General features: G+C 33.3%; 1 protein-coding gene across 7 annotated transcripts in view; it reads left to right on the top strand.

Moving 5' to 3' along the window:
- Positions 1 to 6782: 6782 nt before the first annotated feature.
- Positions 6783 to 20126, top strand: part of LOC148630243 (uncharacterized) — an 88417-nt gene continuing 75073 nt past the window's right edge. For 6 of the 7 annotated variants that reach the window (XR_015919180.1, XM_088564075.1, XM_088564054.1 and 3 more), the window contains exon 1: positions 6783 to 6932. Coding sequence is in view for 6 of the 7 variants with exons in the window: in XM_088564075.1 (XP_088420201.1) it covers positions 6863 to 6932 (70 nt within the window). In the remaining variant the exon portion in view is untranslated. The remainder of the gene's footprint in view (positions 6933 to 20126) is intronic. The other variant, XM_088564060.1, reaches the window with a different exon arrangement.

Below are 20126 nucleotides of genomic sequence, written 5' to 3'. Positions count from 1 at the left end.
ATTTCGACGAAAGCTTACTCAGCGATCCTTAACATTTTGTGCAACTTTGTGTCCGACCCAACAATAAAGTAGTGTAAGCCTGCAAAAACTGACTATACTCGGCGTCACATAAATAACATACTGTTAAAATTTGAATAAAAATATTTTCTACGACTTTATTGACACCTACCGCCGTTTAAATTGTCTTAAATGACCTGCTCATTTGTTTAGCCAAACGGCTTCTCCCTAAACATTGAATCGTTAAATTCCGGTCAGATTTTAATTCTCGGTGCCATTATTTACATTGTAAAAAGTCGGCCATGTATACAGTGATCAGGTTGCTAGGAGTTTGTTGTTTACGTTTAAATGGTTTGTCCAAAAACCGAAGAACCCAGAATGCATTTCGGCGTTATTTCGGATATCTCGGATTTATTTTACGCGAACAACGTACAATACCGAGAAGTTGATCAAGCAGACGATTGTCACCGGAGTTCGACGGGAACTTACGAACTTCGTTTGTAAACAAATCGTCCCGTAGAAACCAACATGGCGGATATTAGTATGGGATTTTCCCGTAAGGATTTGTTACGCATGATTTAAGCTAATAAGCGACTCGTTGGTACTAACACGTCATGCATATATGCAAACTATCTTCATATTAAATAAAAGAGAGACAACTCTAGCGGTAAGTCCCGACGGTTTAAAAAGTAGAGCTTCAATTCGAAAATGTGTTGTATGTGACGTCGGGTATAGTATTCAGTCCACACTTGTCTTAATGAAAATGACTTCAAAATATGTTGCGGTCGTATTATGCTGCGCTCGATGAACCTCTTTTTTATACTATTACATGTAAGAATATTCATTTTAGAATTGCATTACCGTTTCTTCATCTGATTTCTGAAGAGAATTACACGTTTTGAATTTTCACAATATTTGGTGTAGCAATTTACGCAAAAAAAGTGTAGATTATTTTTCTACATGTATTTAAAACTAATCCGAGCAATCAATATTTAAAAGTACGGTGCATGATTTGGATCTACACAAACTATGAAAAAGCTGGTCTTTACATAAGTACAAATACATCTATTTTTGAATTAATACAAGAGTGATTGACTGAATTACTTTGTGAATTATTTACATTTTAAACGCGTTTGAAGCACCGACCACTTTGGGAAAGTATGTGGGGGTGGCTAGGATTTAAAATAAATAAAAAAAATATCAAATTTCAGCAAAAACAATTTTTTTTACATAACCATAGGCAGAAAAAAATATGATTCAATACCCCCAAGTGACAATAAGACAATGTAGGTTTTCAAATAAAATCTTTTGACTCCGGCTGTTGCTGCGAAAAATATCTGACTCAAATATAAAACCCCAGTCCAATCCTTGAAAAGAAAATGGTCTGTGCCTTAATCCTCTCCAAATATCATTTGTAATTTAAAATATTCTTTACTGTCCTTCATGCAATATGAACGGAACGCAAGTACTGAAAACAGACTACAAAAATGTAATATATATACAGAGACAAATATGATAATGCACGCCATGAAAACTTAAGGGCATGTGCATTTTTTTTCAGGTGTGCTAGAGAATTCATTGCTAGTCGGAGAGGATTCGGCGTTTTTCCTGATTGCACAGCTGGGTTAGAGTGATATAACAATAGCGATTATAAAAGGTTTCATTGCCATGGTGTTGAATATGGGACTGATTAAGAAGCCTTCCATTGCAGAATATTGGAACAGCAAGTTTCAGAGTCATGACACGGCGTGTTTCAAAAGATGTTCAGTGGAAATAGGTTTCAATCATTAATGAAGTTCTTCCATTTGGTAAATAATGCAGAAATTCATGACCGCAACCACCCACAATACAACCCGACGGCTAAATTTCAATATTTTATAGATTTATTCAATCGACAATCAAAACACCACTATACACCAGACCAGAATCTGTCTATCGACGAAAGTTTAATCAGCACTCGCGGACGGACATCCATGCTTCAGTACATACCTTCGAAAAGTGCCAAGTTTGGTGTAAAGGTATGGATGCTTACGGAAGCAGCCACTTGATTTATTGTTCACGCAATATATACCGCGGTAACAAGTTTGACCGTACACCACAAGGAAGAACCCAGGTATCCCATGTTGTGAACTCTTTACTAAATGAAAGTGGACTTTTGCATAAATATTATCATGTTGTCTGTGATAGCTATATTTCATCAATACCATTGGCGCGCGAACTTTTAAACTTCAACACTTTTTTACCGGAACTATTAGACAAAACAAGTACATTCCCAACATGATCAAAAACGCACAGCTAGGTGAGAAAGAGTACAAATACGCCGTCAAGGTCAAGTTTTGGTATGTGGATACAGAGAACGTGCTCGACGAAAACCGGTGCGAATAATTACAACCTAGGAGAAAGCTACCCAGGATGCAAATGATAAACCAAAAATTTTTGACTTCTATAATAAAAACATGGGTGGAGTCGATCTCGCGGACATGATGATAACGCACTATTATGATGACAGAAAAACGTTAAAGGTTTGGAAAAAGACGACCTTTAATTTCATTCAAAGAATTGTCATAACTTCTTACATTATCTACCGACAGAACACAAATGATAGGCCAATTAAATAGCGTTTACAATACATTCAATTTATAATCGAAGATCTTGCCAATGAACACCTCACTTCTAGAAAAAATATTATTGTATCGGTAAACCGACGACAACTTGCAGGGAGAATATTATTAAGAAAAGTCCCTAAATTCAAAGATTGTTCTGTGTGTTCTGATAGGACAGGGTATGGTGGTCGCCATCGAACAAAAACTATTTGCAGACTATGCCTGAAAGGATTGCATAAAGATTGTATACCTAACCCTATGTGTATGGAGCAGTAGAAACATTGTTTTTCAAACATGGAAAAAATCGACATATTTTCATAGATACAGGCTTTGACTTTCTCATCTTTCTTCGAATTCTCAAATAAAAATCTGAAAGTAGTTGTGTTTGCATTTCATTCTAAAAATCGTAAACAAAGGTTGCGTGATCACAAAAAAATTATTTTACCTTATCAAAACTATTCTATACCAATGTGAATATAAAGAGTTTATGTGGTTATTTAAACAAATGAGTACAATTGCAACTAAAACGTTCTTCCTAAGTGCACATTTATGTTACTGAGCAAATCTATTGAGATATTTCTCGTTGCTTTCACGCAATAAACTTGCTTTTATTATCGCAGGGTATGTGGGCGTCTTACTAAAGATACTTAGATGCATGTTAACATATCTAAGGTATAGTGTCTAAATTTGAATACTGTTTCAGGGAGATAAATATTTTGTAATAACTGAAGTAACTTTCTACCAACTAAATGTCATCCGACAGACTGGTTTACTGCCAAATTGGCACAATGAACAGCAGTAGACTTCAAATTTATTAGAGCCATTGTAAGTACATGGATATTTTTTAATAATTTATTTCAATAAATTGAGGTATTTGCCGACGTGAATTAATTAATCCGTTCAAGAAAAATGTTTACTATTTTCCCTTTCCACAATGAGATAGCCAACTAGGTTGTCGGGTGTTGGTGGGTTACGTTCCTTTAAAAGAGTAATCAAGGGATTCAAGATTCTAGCTGTAATCAAAAGTCAAAGACCATATATAGAAAACAGACACACACAACGCGTGAGGATCGCGTAGTGATCCGAATTTGCTAGAAGTTTTGGGGGCATGCCCCTCAAGGAAATTTTGAAGTATTACACCTCAAATCCAGCATTCTGAGGGTGTCTTAAACAATTTTCCAACAATTTTAAAAATTTTAATTTTCCGCCACTGCAAATAGTAATCAAGGGAATCAAGGTTCCAGCGGTAATCAAAAGAATGTAATCCAGGGACAAAAACCAGACGTGGAAAACGGACATACACAACAAATAACATACAGTATCTAAAATCATACACACAAAATAACAAAAGCAAATGAGCAACTCGGACTCCACTAAAAATAGGAGCATGGACTAGGTGCACCGGTAGTGTAAGCGTCTTCTGCTTTTCTAGAAACACCCGCCGAGTTGCTCATAAAAAGTCAAGTCCAGGGTAGACAAACGAGGAAAGGAAAACTATGACCCGTTGAATAAATCAGTTTTCATGGTGCTGATGGATACATCATAACGATCCACGAGTTCATGATGAAAATCGCGCCAAATGAGCTCTAGAAATAGACTTTTTAAACCGTCCGAACTTACCGCTGGAGTTGTGTCTCTTATTTAATCTGAAAATAGTTCGCATATATGCATGACGTGTTAGTACCAACGAGTCGCTTGTTGGCTTACATCGTGCGTAACAAATCCTTACGGGAAAATCCCATATTAATATCTGCCATTTTTTTACAAACGAAGTTCGTAAGTTCCCGTCGAACTCGGGAGACAATCGTCTGCTTGATCAACTCGGTATTGTACGTTGTTCGCGTAGAATAAATCCGAGATATCCGAACTTACGCCGAAATACATTCTGGGTTCTTCGGTTTTTGGACAAACCATTTAAACGTAAACATCTCCTAGCAAACCGATCACTGTAAACATGGCCGACTTTTGACAATGTAAATATAGGGACCGATAATTAAAATCTGACCGGAATTTAACGATTCAGTGTTTAGGGAGAAGCCGTTTGGCTAAACAAATGAGCAATTCATTTAAGACAATTTAAACGACGGTAGGTGTCAATAAAGTCGTAGAATATTTTTATTCAAGTTTTAACATTATCTTATTGTATGTATCTTATATATATATATATATATATCTTATATATCTTATAACAGTACCTTATATGTGACGCCGAGTATAGTGAATTGTTTTGTTCTTAGAGTTCGATTGGCTTAATAATCGATTGTCTTGTAGTTATAGTTCAGTTAGAACTATAATGAGACAATTTTGGTGTTTTCTCACCTTAACTAAGAATTATGAAGGGACTCGGGAAGATTTGAAGTAAAAAAAAACCTTTGAAATCGTTTATTTTTTTTTTTTTATTTTTTTTTTTTTTTGAATGTCTGCGTTTGTGTGACGTCAACATGTTTTGTACGAATCGGAATCATAATGTTTCGCGCGCTTGTCATTTTTTGGAATTTTTGACGTTTTAAGGGCATTAGAGAAACAAAATCTACACTCAAAGCTTGTTGATCATGAATTTCTCACATCTCGTGAAATAAATTTTATAGTTTGAATAGCTCGGCAAGCCTCGCGATCAAAACTATAAAAAAATATTTCACTCGATGTGAGAAATACCATAATCAACTCGTTATTGTTGTAGATTCTATATGTACTACACATCAACCAATTTTATTGATGAGAAACAACTGATCTGATAGTATATGAAGTAAATATTTTATCAGTCATTATTGGATACATGAATTTATCGAATAATAAATATATAAAATTCTTGATAGGTCACCTCCTTCAATAAGGAAATAAAATAACCTACATATATATGCTACTAAGATTTGCTAAGATCTTAAAGAGGTGTTGCTTGGCTACAAAACAACATAGTAAAATAATTTTAAGTTTCTTTTATTTTGTTCTTAGGGAGGAAGTCTATGCTATATTTGGTATTATTATGTAAATTACTTGGGATTCAACAAACGTGATGTGCGTAACTTAACTAATTTAAATTTGATTGAGTCCATGTTTTATATACTGTAGTTCTTGCTCATGGTTTTAAGGAAATTCGTCTTAGAAGGTCTGCTACCTAATTCTGTTTTAGATATTAATCCTTATTTGAAAAATACTGTTTCTTCTTTATCAATTAATTTTTTATAGATATGTCTTTGTACTGATATGTCTTTGTACTGATATGTCTTTGTACTGATATGATCATTGATTTCCCGATCATTACAGCATGTAAATGTTATTAGATCACCACAAGTATAATTACGCAAAACGGGAGGTTTGGCGGGCTATAAAACTTTGATAAAATTCACCATTTCTTATAAAATGCATGTGACCAGCCAGGACCACTTCGGTGACTTAATCTATATTTTGTCAGATTTATTTTGGATTTGACTTGATTATGGATCGGATTAGTGTTCGGTAAAGTTGTTGTTACCTTATTTTTTTTGTTTCTGTTATTAATTACGTTTATTACTTTGTTTAATTTGTTTTGTTTTAACTGTTTTGTTTGTTATTTTGTTTGTTTTTTGGGGGGGGTTTTGTTTGTCCATACTCTCTATAGTAACTATAGCCCGGCAATAAACAGGAGCTCAGCTAAACATCTGTTTGTTCATAGGTGTACAAACTGAATTTAGGATAGTAAAGATACTTACATGTACAGACATGAGAACGAAGTGTTTTTCCCTTTCATTTATACGATGAATGCTATCACTGCTGTATAATGTTTGATGTCAGACCTGTAATATATGAAGGAATAGAAAAAAGAGAGAATATGAAATTTTAAAAAATAATAAGCAAAATAACCTATTGTAAAGATCAACATAATTATTATTTTATCCGGGGTGTTAATGTGCGTCGGGTAAAATTATGAAACTTTTGGATTAATAAAAACAATAAAAACACATTTCATGTTAGTTTACTAAAAAATAAATGCCACTCTATCATAATCTGTCAATTCCGCCGTTATTAGTTTACTAACTACTTTTTGTTTCTACCCTAATTTCTCTTTTTTGCAAATTTGAAAAAAAAAATGTTTAATAAAGTTAAAATATTAAATCATATAGGACAGGTGATTATTTACTTGGAAAACATACGTTATCTATCGAGTAGAGATTTACCTTAGATTTATCTTTGTACATAGTGATAAAACTATAACAACTATTACAATCATCATATACTTCCTTGTTAGGAAAATACAGTAATTTTGGGATTGTTCGAATGCTACAATGTTCGTTCGTTGTATAAGTTCTTTTTTATTTTATGGATTACTCACTTCAACTGAAACTGTTAATCATGGTAAGTAAGTACTAAATTAAAAAAATGCTGAAGAAGTGCAATTATTATTGTAAATGTCGTGTTACTTTTAAATGTCCTCATAAACAAAAACATATGGATGGATATGCCAAATGCACCAGTAAAACCCTTTGAAAACACAGCAGCCGAAAATGAACACAAGGTGATAAGGCTTTTTCAAAGTGGCATGATAAAGATGTTGATTCTACAAAATTCAAAAGACATAAAGTGTCTCTTTTCAAGTAGTCCAATCTTTTGTATAAATCTTTGATTGCTCTTCTTTGTAGCTTTTCCCTTTGCGGTATGACAGGCTGAAATCAGCTTATTCACCAATATTTTTATACAAACCATATTTTAAAGGTACATAAAATCTGTAGTTAAATTTCTAGTAGTGTATTATAATACAGAACCAAGGCTTACTGAGTGACCACACTGACTTACTAAATGTACTTTGAATCCAAAAATGTCACAGCATTGCATGTTCCGCTGAGGGATTTACTTCGAAAATTTGACGGTTCTACAAAATGTAACAACGTTGGGATATGTTCAGACCCTGATATGTGTATATGAATAATGAATTCCAAACGTCATTTCAAACTCTGGAATCGATGCGAGCTTGTAAATTCGATCCCTTGCTCTGCTCTGACATCTATGGAAACATCGCCTGCACTAAGTCAAGCGCCCTAGACCACTTGACCGGCTAGGCTATATAGCATCGCAATGTGACGACTCTATTCCCTACACTGCTAAATCGGATCAAATTGATACAGGGAAGATAAAGTACACGTATAGAAAGGTCTGAAAAATTCTGACAATACCCAACGATGTTGGAACGGTGGAAACGACCCTTCTATACATATATAAAGTCAACAATCATTCTTCCGGAGTGATGGATCATGAAAACATGAAAAACGATGCAAAATATAACAATAAATTAAATAAACTTCTAAATACGTTTAACATCACCAAAAGATGGTAAAATTTACATTGAATATTTCATCGGTTTTATGCGGAAGAAGGATATCAGTAATCCGAAATATTCAATGTACATTTTAGCATCTTTTGGTGATGTTAAACATATTTAGACTTATATATATATATATATATATATATATATATATATAAAGGTCCGAAAAATTCTTAACGATGTCAGAACTGTCAGAGAAGATTTATAAACGTATAGAAAGGTCTGAAAAATTCCCAACGATGTTAGAACATTAAAATTTGCCATGCAAATTTTTGGTCGTTCCCTCCGCGGGACTCGAAATCGAACCACTGTGACATCTATGGCAATACCGCCTGCACAAAGTCCAGCGCCCTAGACCACTCGGCCAGCTAGGCTATATAAAAATATAACTTTCGCTGGCCGAGTCATTCCTCCTCTAAGGATTAATCTTGGGTTGTTACTTAGTACACGACATATGGTAGTACGGGACAGCTCATCAAGGTGTTGTTGTGTAGGATAGAGGATCAAATTTACAGTATAACGGTACATGTCACGATAAATCAATATTTACTGAAACGTTTGTGGATGTTCATACTGTTCCATGTAATTTTTTAGTATTTTAACTCGTTTTCTTTTTTTCAGTTATCATTTCTAATTTATTTTTACTAGCTACATTGTGTATTGAGATCGTTGGTTTTCTTTTTTTTCACGTTCAGGTGATATACTTTGATTTTGATGTATTTTTATTGATCCATTATTGCCGCTCTGGTATTTCTATTATAGTTTTGTTTATTTTAATATTTTATTTTGCTGATATTTTAATACTTTACAAGATCCGCTTTGTTCATTGTGTAATAGTAATCCTTTCTTTTTCTGTCCTCCTCCCGAAGGTACATGTCCCAGAATTTAGTGAAGTCCGAGTTATTCATGTACTTTTGTTCTTTAAAGTATTTTGGGTATGGTCCTTACGGTCACGTCATTACGGGAGATTTAAACGTCACCGAAAATGAATCTCTCTAATTGTTCCCAATATACCGTAAACCACACTCTATAAATCGAACAAATACTACAAACGCGACTTTTCATTCCGTATTGTCAAATTTCCTTTCATCTGTGGCAATGTCCCTCCAGCACCTACGTATGGAGTTTTGTTATTTCACAACGTTATACCAGAGCCTGCCGTAACTAGGTATACCTTTTGTGTAACGCTACATTTCTTACAATTAGGCTTATGGAACTGGGTAATGTTGCTACAATATTGAAGTCATCACTACATGGTCGTCATCGTGAACTCGTGGATTGTTATGGTGTATCCATCTGCACCATGAAAATGGATTTGTTAATCGTGTCATAATTTTCCTTTTCTCCTTCGTCTACCCACGATTGTTATTAGCATCTCGACGGGTGTCTCTAGAAAAGCAAAAGACGCTTACCCTGCCGTTGTACCTAGTCCATGCTCCCTGTTTTTCACTAGAGTCCGAGTTGCTAATTTACTTGTTTTACTTTGTATGTATTACATTGGTTATTTTAATTTCTTTATTGTGTTTGTCTGTTTTCCATGTCTGGTCTTTGTCCTTTGATTATATTTTTTTTTAATTTTCGATCAAATCTTTGTTACTTTTATTACTCTTCCAACTCTTTGAACTTTAAATGTCAGCATATTGTGCTCCTCTTCTCGATATCGTATTCCTAAACTTTTATTCGACATACTTTGTAGCTGATCTCATCCAGAAGAAGGAATATCGTTTTGCCTGTTCATTGATCACAGGTTCCGCTATATAGATGATGATTTGTCTTTTATCAATCGAAGATTCGGGATATTTTTCATCGCATCTACCCCCAAAAAATTTGCGATAAAATATACTACGAATAAGCATCTTGACGGACTCTTTGTGGTAAATGGAAGGGAACGATCATTACCGATACGAAATTATCGTTGTTTCGATTTATCAACCTTCATATTATATCAGGACAGCAGAGGGGAGGGAGACATCGAAAAATGAAGTTTAATTAACCGAAATATTAACGGCTATAATTTGAATCATTTTGATGGAATGTCTTTTAAATTAAAATAACTTTTAAATTATTGTTGTCGTACAGACTTGTTGTGATAACAATGTGTGAAATATAGCGTTGAAAATTTAAGTAGTACTCCAGATAGGAACCATGCCAAATGTGATTCATGGGTTGAACGCCTACATATTTTTATTTTTGATAATTTGTTTAAATGTTGTAATAAACAGAAATTAACATGTGACTTTTCGTATAACCCTTGTTCTAAGTAAATAAAAATTATACAGAATGTAATGAGAAATAACACTAGAAATTGTTGGATTTTCAATGTGAATTATCTCCTTAGAGCAGAGAGATCGGAATGAATAATTAACATTTCATTATATATACTTATAAAGCAACTTTGTAACAAAATATAAAATATGTATCCTTTTTGGGGTTTATCACATAGTACAGATTTTACAAAGACTACTACTTTAGTCATTGATTTTTTTTACTTTTCAAGTTGCGCATTTTAAATGACACGAATATGTAATTTTGAACTAAATAGTGTCAAAGAGAAATATAGATGTAATTTATATGATGGTATTTTTTTTAAATTTTAGCCATTCTCCTCGAAATCGTGAATGTTTATCTGTAAAAAATAGTTTAAATGTATAAATTATGTTATCAGGTGCCTTCAGAAATACTCCCAATATTCTGTAATGATAAGAACTATTTCTTATTAACAATATCAATGGTACAAACTACCTCATAAATGCGTTATTTCACGTGCTTTATACACAATCTTTCCTTAATTGAGACCTGTCAATACAACTCTGGAATAGTATAAAATTCCCAATTACACCATATATCATACCCCATACCCCATTATCCTCATCCCCATTTCCAATTTAAAAATCCCCATCCTCCGAAAAGAATGCCCATTGCATATTTCTTATCAAATATATACATTACAAATTCAATTTTGTATTTTTTAAATCTTTTACATTTTCACTACATAATTTTTAATTCAATCTAAAACATTTCTAATATCAATAAATATTAAAAAAATCAAATTTTCTCATCCTCCCCATATAAAATCCCCTTCACACCATACAATTTTGCTTAAGATATATTGTAGTTAATTCATTCTGTTGGTTTCTCTTTTTTTTTTTCTATTACTTTTTTTTGTTTGTGTTTGTTTTGTTTTGTTTGCAAGAAATCTGTGATAAACATTGGAGTATTTTTGCTTCAGTAAAATTGTTTTTTTTATACTATCTGCTTCTTTATATCACTATTTATTCTTTTGGGATTTGTTTTATCATTTTTTGGCGATTCTCGTAGTCAGAATTTATCAAAAATTGAAAAAATGGACTTTTCGATTTTTCGGTCAGAAGTCACATAAATTCGATTCTACAAGTTATTACTCAACTAAAACGTCTCGAATTTGGTATCATTCGATAGATAATTCATTTTCTACCTAAATGAACAACGAAAAACTAATTTTCAACTACGTATATTCAAAAAATGTTAAAAATATTACCCTTATCCCTAGAAAACTGCTCTCCGTATCAAATAGAATTCTCATTCACAGCATACTGACAAAGTAGATCACAAATTTTGAGCATACACAATTAAGATAATGCAGTACCCAACATATCTGATCAAATAAGGCGCATATATTTATTTTGAGAGTAACATTTACTATAAAAATCAGAAAAAGGGAAATTGCAGCATTTTCTGCTATATCACCCGATATTGTCATTTTGTCATATTACCGTAGTTTATGCACTTTTTGTGTGATACAGTACATTAATATAGAGCCATAGCTTCAATATAAGCCCAAGTAATAAATATTTGAACTTTTTCAAGTCAAATGAAAAATTGCCAACCCTACCTATGAAAAAAATGAATCATTATGAACTACAATATTAATCTTTGGCAAATAAACGATGTACAATAGACATGTCGCGTACTATTGTTTTAACTATCGACGCATTCAACATATCTTGTTTTTCAGTTTTAATGTGACAATAATGAGTTTTTTCATAAAAAGGAGAATTTTCGGACATTCATTTTTGCTTCCATTTCACCTATATTTAGCAATTCTTTCGAATACCATACTTCAAATAAGATTTTATATTCAAATACAATTATATAGTGTCTTAGCTTTGTAATGAGCCCAAATAATAAATATTTGAACTTTTTCAAGTCCAATTAGGTGAAAAAATGCCACCCCCACCCATGAAAAAAATACTTCAACATGAACCAAAATCTTAATTTTTAACACATAATCGATGTAAAAAAGCAAGTTGGGTCCTAATGTTTTGATTATCGATGTATTCAACATACCTGTTCATTTCAGGCTCGCATTTTTCAGTTTCAGTGTGACCATAATGTGTTTTTTCATAAAAAGGGGAATATTAGGATTTTCGTATTTTCTTCCATCTCAACGGTAATTGGTATTTGTTTTCCAAGTACCCTACTTCACACCAGCTTTTGCATATGCAAACGCATCTATTTAGCATCAAAGCTTTCTAATGAGCCAAGGCAATGTATACTTTAACGTATTCCAAGCCATATAGACAAAAGAATGGTTACCCATATCCACTAAAATTTCTGTAAAAAAAACAAAATTGGTATGTGGTAGATAAGCATTTTTTAATGTTGGATACATGTATGCCCATCATTCATTGTAGTGGCTTCTTTGAAACCTTATATGTATTAAAAAATTAAAGCAAACAAAATAAAATCATATTATAGCTATGATATTTTAAACCAAAAAAAATGATTGAGGTGCTAAAATGCGTGGTAAATTGTTTTATTCTTAAATTTCCCTTTTGTAATATTTATCTTCATGGGACAATAAAAGCATAATTTTCCTTGACAATGTGATTGATACAATAAAATCTCCATAATAAATGCCAGACAGACATTGCGTACAATTCATGTATGCCATAAACGATTATTTTCTTTCATGTTAGGACAGATTCTGGTGGGTTGGGGTACCAATCCTTCGCAAAAATGACCTAGAATACGTTTAATTGTGCATTGTCTTGGCTCATTAGAAAGATAGGATGCTACATAAATGTGTTTGAATATACAAAAGCTTGTGCAGTGCCTGAACCGATCCGTGCAACAAAAATTGCGGTCGGTCATCGATCACCGATCAGTTTCCGGTCAGTCATCTATCCGTCAAACTGATCCATTAAAATGGTGATCGAATCACGTGACCACAGAGTGGTCACTGTATTTTACGGTTTTTATTGTTTTCTTTGTCAATTGTACACATATTTACATAATGTAATAGATTTAAATATCAATTCATACTTGCATTTAACATTTATTTTATTTCAAATACATTTTACGTCATTTTACATAACAAAACTGCGATAAGATTTGTCACCGGTCATCGTTCATCGATCCGTCAAATTGTGGCACGGATCGGTTTAAGGACTGTATGAAGTAGGGTACTTGAAAAATATTGCCCATTACATGTGATATTGAAGAAAATATGAAATTCCCAAAATTCACCATTTTATGAAAAACTCATTATTGTCACATTGAAATATTTATTACTCGGGCTCGTTACAAAGCTAAGACACTATATAATTGTATTTGTATATACTAAAGCATATTTGAAGTACGGTATTTGAAAAAAATGTCAATTACAGGTGAAATGGAAAGAAAAATGAATTTCCGAAAATTCACCTTTTTATGAAAAACTCATTATTGTGATATTGAAACTGGGAAATACGCGCTTGAAATGGCAAGATTTGTTGAATACTTCGAATATTCAAAACAATAGTACCCAACATGCCTATTGCACATCGTTTATCTGCCAAAAATTAACATTTTAGTTAATGTTGAGGCATTTTTTTCATAGGTAAGGGTGGCAATATTTCTTCTAACTTGACTTATCAAAGTTCAAATATCTATTACTTGAGCTCATTTTGAAGCTATATTACAGTTCCTGTATGGGAAAAACTTCCCATTTTATGGGGTATGGGGGCAATGGGGCATGGGGAATGGGGCAATGGGGAAAGGGGGATAACGCAATGGGGCATAGGGAATGGGGAATGGGGTATGGGGCAATGGGGAATGGGGCATTGGGAATGGGTTATATGAATAGGGCAATGGGGAATAATTCTGATTGGTCAGTCGAAAATTATTGTTCTACCTTTTTCCGCAAGCAACGTACCAATTCTATGGCAGCAATTTAAAGAGTTTTTTAAAAGAAAAAAAAGCTTGTTATAGAGTAATATTTAATGATCATAGGTGTCGTAGTTCATTTTATTCATTGACATTTTTTTTAATTTTTAAAGGAAGTACATTTAATTTTCGGCCATTATAGATTCAAAATGTTCGAGCTCTTACGATTTCATATGTCATTTCTTAAAATTTGAATTTAAATATTTTTGCGTCGGAGACACTCGCATGATTTTAACATTGACCAATTAAACATATTGAGCAATAAAAAGAATACCATTAGAAAGAAATGAAATTTTGACCCCCTTGCAATTGTCAGAAATATATTATTTGTCGCTACCTCGAAAAGGATAATAATATTGCCATTTTTACAACAATTTTAAATTAATAGGTATATTAAAAGTGTTCACAAACATACACTTTGCAAAAATTAATAATTTTGTAGATTTTTGACTGAAATATGAGTGTTGCAACCCCAACCGGATACTAATATTGCCATTTTTTAATATTTTGAATAATAATTTTGGACCATTATTGAAATTAAAATTGTTCGCACCCTTACAATATGCAGAAATATGTCATTTTTGAGAAACTGGACTGAAATTAATGTGTCACAGCCACACATATGATGCTTATTTTGAAAATTTAAACATTTTAAACAATGATATAAGATCATATAGATAATTTCAAGTGATCACACTCATTTAATTTGCAAAAATATCTCATTTTCAAAAATTCGGTTTGAAAGAGTAATCAAGGGAACCAAGGTTATAGCGGTAATCAAAAGAATGTAATCCAGGGACAAAGGCCAGACATATACAACAAAGACCATATAGTAACAAAAATCATACATAAAAAGTAACAAAAGGAAATGAGCAGCTCGGACTCCACTAAAAACTGGGAGCATGGACCAGGTGCACCGGTAGGGTAAGGTTCTATGTATTTCTAGAAACATCGGCCGAATTGCTCATAAAAAGTTCATTATGACGACCATAAAACTTCTGTAGTGATGTCTTCAATCTTGTAGCAACATAACCCTGTTCCAGAAGCCTATTTGTTAGAATTCTAGCGCGATACAAAAAGTCTGTTTAGTTTCGGTAAACTCGGGCATAGCGTATGAGTTGTGATATGAACACTCCATACGCAGGTGTTGTAGGGATGTTACCACAGATGAAAGGAAAGTTGATAATTTTGAATGAAAAGTCATCACGTTTGTCGTAAAGTTTGGTCAATATTTTTCTTTTAACATCGATTTCTAAGTGTAGGTCAAGATATGAGGATGACTTCACAGTTTCTGTAGTATCCTTTATCTCAAGTTCTTTGGGGTAGATTCAATGTATTAAATCCCCGAAATTAAGATTGGTGTTTAGTGGAAACTGAGATTAAAGGACCCAGCTAAACGATATTCTTTCTTTCTGATCAGATCAGCTATAAAGTCAGCCTCATAAGAGTGACAGAAAAAGGTCAGCAAGTAAAGGAGCACAATTTGTTCCCATTGGAATGCCGACCGTTTGTTGAAAAACGCGTCCACCACCCTGGACAAATATGTTGTCGATTAAAAATTCCAGCATTTTGTAAACATCTCCCTCTGTATATTTGGAGGATGATTTGGAATTATTTCTAACAAAGTATGAGGAATCCCTACCAAGAACTTTATATTTGTATCTAGGTGTACCATCTTTTTTGGAAAAACAACGATGTATAATGTTTTTAAATCGGGATTTTAACTGAGTATGGGGAATAGAAGTATACAGTATTAAAAAAATCCTAGGTTTAAATGCTATTATATTCAGATAACAGTCTTGGTGAACTGATTGTCTCCAAAAGATCTTTCGAATCTTTCGGGATCCACATTGAATTAATACCACTTCGGGAGTAACAAATATTGTGGTAGGACTGTTGACCCTCTTTGACAGTTGTGAGTATAGACGTTAAAAGTTTTGAAAGAGGTTTGGTGCTAAATTTGCAGATACAGCTATGAAAAGTTGTTTGTATGTACTCTTGTGGAGTTTAGGAATCCCGTACATGGTTTTCCACACCCTCTTTTTTGAGAGTGTGGTAGCAGTATAGGTCTTATCACTGCTATTATTTTCTACGTCTACCTCTGATTATAAACATTAGATGTAAGACGTATTGCAGACAAAAACTATGTTGTTTTGGGCTTTGTCTGCCGGTACGACACCATATTTGTCATGTATAGTAGACAATGTTTTTGCTACATCGGGGTCTTTGAAAACCGATATAACCTTAGCACTCATTAACTTACTTAAAACTTTCCTTCGTTTCAAAATTAAAGACATCTCGGCCTTTAACCACTCTGACAAAGAATCAATGTCTTCTTATTCTCGTTTTATCCATTTTCTTGCATAGTCTTCGACGGCATCCATAAGAACTTTAAAATTATAATTCCACTTAATGGAGCGTGGTTCACGGTACTTGGGACCTTTACAAAGGATATTATGCAGAGATTCGTTTTCGATGGTGGTTAAATATCCTGTAATGACCTGACAAGGAGGACCATATTTGAATGGAGAGTTTTTGCAAGAACAGTCAAGTGGTTTAGCCTTGAAGTCCTCAATCTCTAGGTTCTGCAATAGCCTTTTATAATTGTAAATTTTGGATGCAATGGGTGAAGTATAGGAATATGAAATAATTGGTATGGCTTTGTCTTTGAATTATTGGGGAATTAGTTGGTAACGTTTTTGTGATGGAGGATGTTAGCCAAATTAATTGCATCTATACCTTTGTTGACAAACCGTAATGGAAGAAATGATCGTTTTTCTTCATTTTGACTTTTCACAAAAAAACTGGTTTAAAGAGTCAGTGGAAACCAATATCCAAAATGATGGCAGCAAGTCTGTATAATGATGAGGTGGGGTCAGAAACAGGAGTGTCAAGACTTGTTTTGTAAAGGGAGTGTAGTAAAGTGAGATGTATAGAATAAAGTAAAGGTATAGAAATGTATGTATCACAGCCATCAACACAATGCTTAAATTGACAATATTAACATTCTTTAAAATAAGTTTAGACTAATAGATATATTAAAAGTGTTCACAAACATACACTTTACAAAAGTATGTCATTTTGAAGATTTTTGACTAAAATATGAGTGTCGCAACCACCAAGCGGATACAAACATTGCCATTTTTAATATTTTAAGCAATAATTTTGGACCATTATTGAAATTAAAATTGTTCGCAACCTCACAATCTGCAAAAATATGTTATTTTTTTTTAAATTGGACTGAAATTAATGTGTCACAGCCACACATATGATGCTTATATTGACATTTTAAACAATAGTATAGGACAATAAAGGTAATTTCAAATGATCACACTCATTTAATTTGCAAAAATATCTCATTTTCAAGAATAAAGTTTGAAATATATGTACCACAAAAATAAACATAAATCTTTACAATGATTTTAGACTTATGATGATTTTTGATTGAAATACGACTGTCGCAGCCCCACATCTGATGCTCTTTAGAAATTTTTTATATTTGAAACAATAATTTCAGTCCATCATTGAAACTAAATTTGTTTGTATCCATACAATTTACAAAAATATGTTATTTTGTTGAACTGGGACGGTATATGTATACATTTGGTGTTTCCCTATTTCAAATTTGAAATAAAAGAAAAATATCCATTTTTAGGAATCATTTTAGAAATTGAATTCATGCACAATTTATATATAATTTTAAGAATATTTTGGATGTAGATGATTATTTCAAAATTTCGGAGTGGCGATAATACATGTAAACAATGCAAATACCGTGTGATTTCGGTAATTCTCGAACTCGTCGGCGAGATTCTAATATTGATTGCAGCAAACATAAATACACTTAATTCATTATATGTATTTAATAAAACATTTACTGATTTTCTTGTCGGAATGGGGAATAGGCATTGGACAACAGGAAATAAGTCGATGCAATGGGAAATGGGCAATGGGGGAATTGCGCTATTGGGAATGGGGCATGAGACAATGGGGGATGTGTTTATTTGGAATGGGGCATGGGGCAGTGGGGTATGGCAATGGGGAATGGGATGGGGCAATGGGGCAATGGGGTATGAGGCAAGTGGGAAGTTTATCCCATACAGGGACTGTAATGTACCGTATCATACGAAAGCTTGCATAAACTACGGTAATATGACAAAATGACAATATCGGGTGATGTAGAAGAAAATTCTAAAATTCTAAAAAATTCCCCTTTTACCGATTTTATAGTAATGGTAAAAAAAGAGATAATCTAAGCGCCTTAATTAATCACAGATGTTGGGTACAGCAATATCTTAATTATGAATGCCTAAAATTCGAGTTCTACAATGTAGATACTGAGACCAGTTTTCTAGGGGTAAGGGTAATATTTTTAACATTTTTTTTTTAAAAATCCGTAGTTGAAAATTAGTTTTTCGTGGTTCATATATGTAGACCATTCAATTATCTATCGAATGATATCAAATTTGAGACGTTTTAGTTGAGTAATAATTTATTACAATATGAGTCGAATTTATGTGAAAAATCGAAAATCCTCAAAACCCTACGTGTTACCGACACTTCCTTGGTACCATTGTAAAGCTGCGAAATTTGGCTATACGATAATACCTATATTTGTTTCATTTTTTTCACATATGCTATCCCAGGAAGGCTTAGACGCTCAAACAATTGAGTCACAAAAACTTGGCTTTTGACAAAGTGTGGTACAAATATAGGCTTATATTGAAAAAGAATCAGAGAATATTCTTTCGCGACAAATTGATTCGGTAATGGGAGGTATAAAGGTACCTAAAAATCACCATGAAGTTGATGTGTGGGGGTGCATGGTGGACCTTCCAAGCCCATGGACTATCTGTTTTCCGTGTCTGTTCTTTGTCCCTGGATTACATTTTTTTTATTACCACTATAACCTTAGTTCCTTTGATTAATCTTCGAAGTAGTTTTTTTTATATGTTCAATCATGTTTGAAATCTGAACACTTTTAGTCAAAAACATTAAGTAACATGTATCTTATCCCCGTCTTGTTAATGTTAATACATGCATCATACTAATAGTATTAGTTGTCAGTTTTGTTTACAAAATAGTCTAAACATATCTTAATACGTTTATTTCAATAAATATATAATATGATAAAAGTACACAGTAGGAGGAAAAAGATGTTTGTCAATACCAAATTAAGATTTTATGACGAAGTACAGATTTGCAAAAACAGGTTTTAGTTTGTATAGTATGGTTAAAAGAAAAATGATACTACCAACCACCACTTCCCTCCCTGAAAGAAATTGAGTACGCTTAGTAATTTGAATTTGTCTAAAAGTGTAAGCTACACGATGTAAATGATGTTATTATGGAAATATGTGTCATTTGTTTGTTTTTGATAGCAATACATTTTTGTCAATATAAATATAAATATAAATGTCTTAAAATGTGACGACTCTATTCACTACACTACTCCATTGGATCAAATTGATACAGAGAAGATATGTAAACGTATAGAAAGGTCTGAAAAATTCCCAACGATGTTAGAACTTTAAAATTTGCCATCCAAATTTTTGGTCGTTCTCTTCGCGGGACTCGAACTCCTGTGACATCTATGGCAACACCGCCTGCACAAAATCCAGCGCCCTAGACCACTCTGCCAGCAAGGCTATATTGAATATAGCTTTCGCTGGCCGGGTCATTCCTCCTCGTAGGATTAATCTAGGGCTGTAACTTAGTACACGATATATGGTAGTACGGGACATATCATTTAGATGTTATTATGTAGAGTAGAGGATCAAATTAATGATGCATGTCACAACAAATCAATATTATCCAAACGTCTCAGAATGTAAGGACTCTATTCACTACACTGCTCCATCGGATCAAATTGATACAGGGAAGATGTGTAAACGTATAGACAGGTCTGAAAAATTCCCAACGATGTTAGAACTGTCAAATTTGCCATGCAAATTTTTGATCGTTCCCTCCGCGGGACTCGAACTCGTACCGCTGTGACATCTATGGTCTATGGTCTAGGGCGCTGGACTTTGTGCAGGCGGTGT

Source organism: Perna viridis, chromosome 1 (assembly GCF_037379345.1).
Source record: "Perna viridis isolate PV_CMFRI_1.1 ecotype Kerala chromosome 1, ASM3737934v1, whole genome shotgun sequence".
Taxonomy (NCBI): domain Eukaryota; kingdom Metazoa; phylum Mollusca; class Bivalvia; order Mytilida; family Mytilidae; genus Perna; species Perna viridis.
The sequence above is the reverse complement of the archived record's forward strand: the minus strand, read 5'-3'. Positions and strand labels throughout refer to the sequence as shown.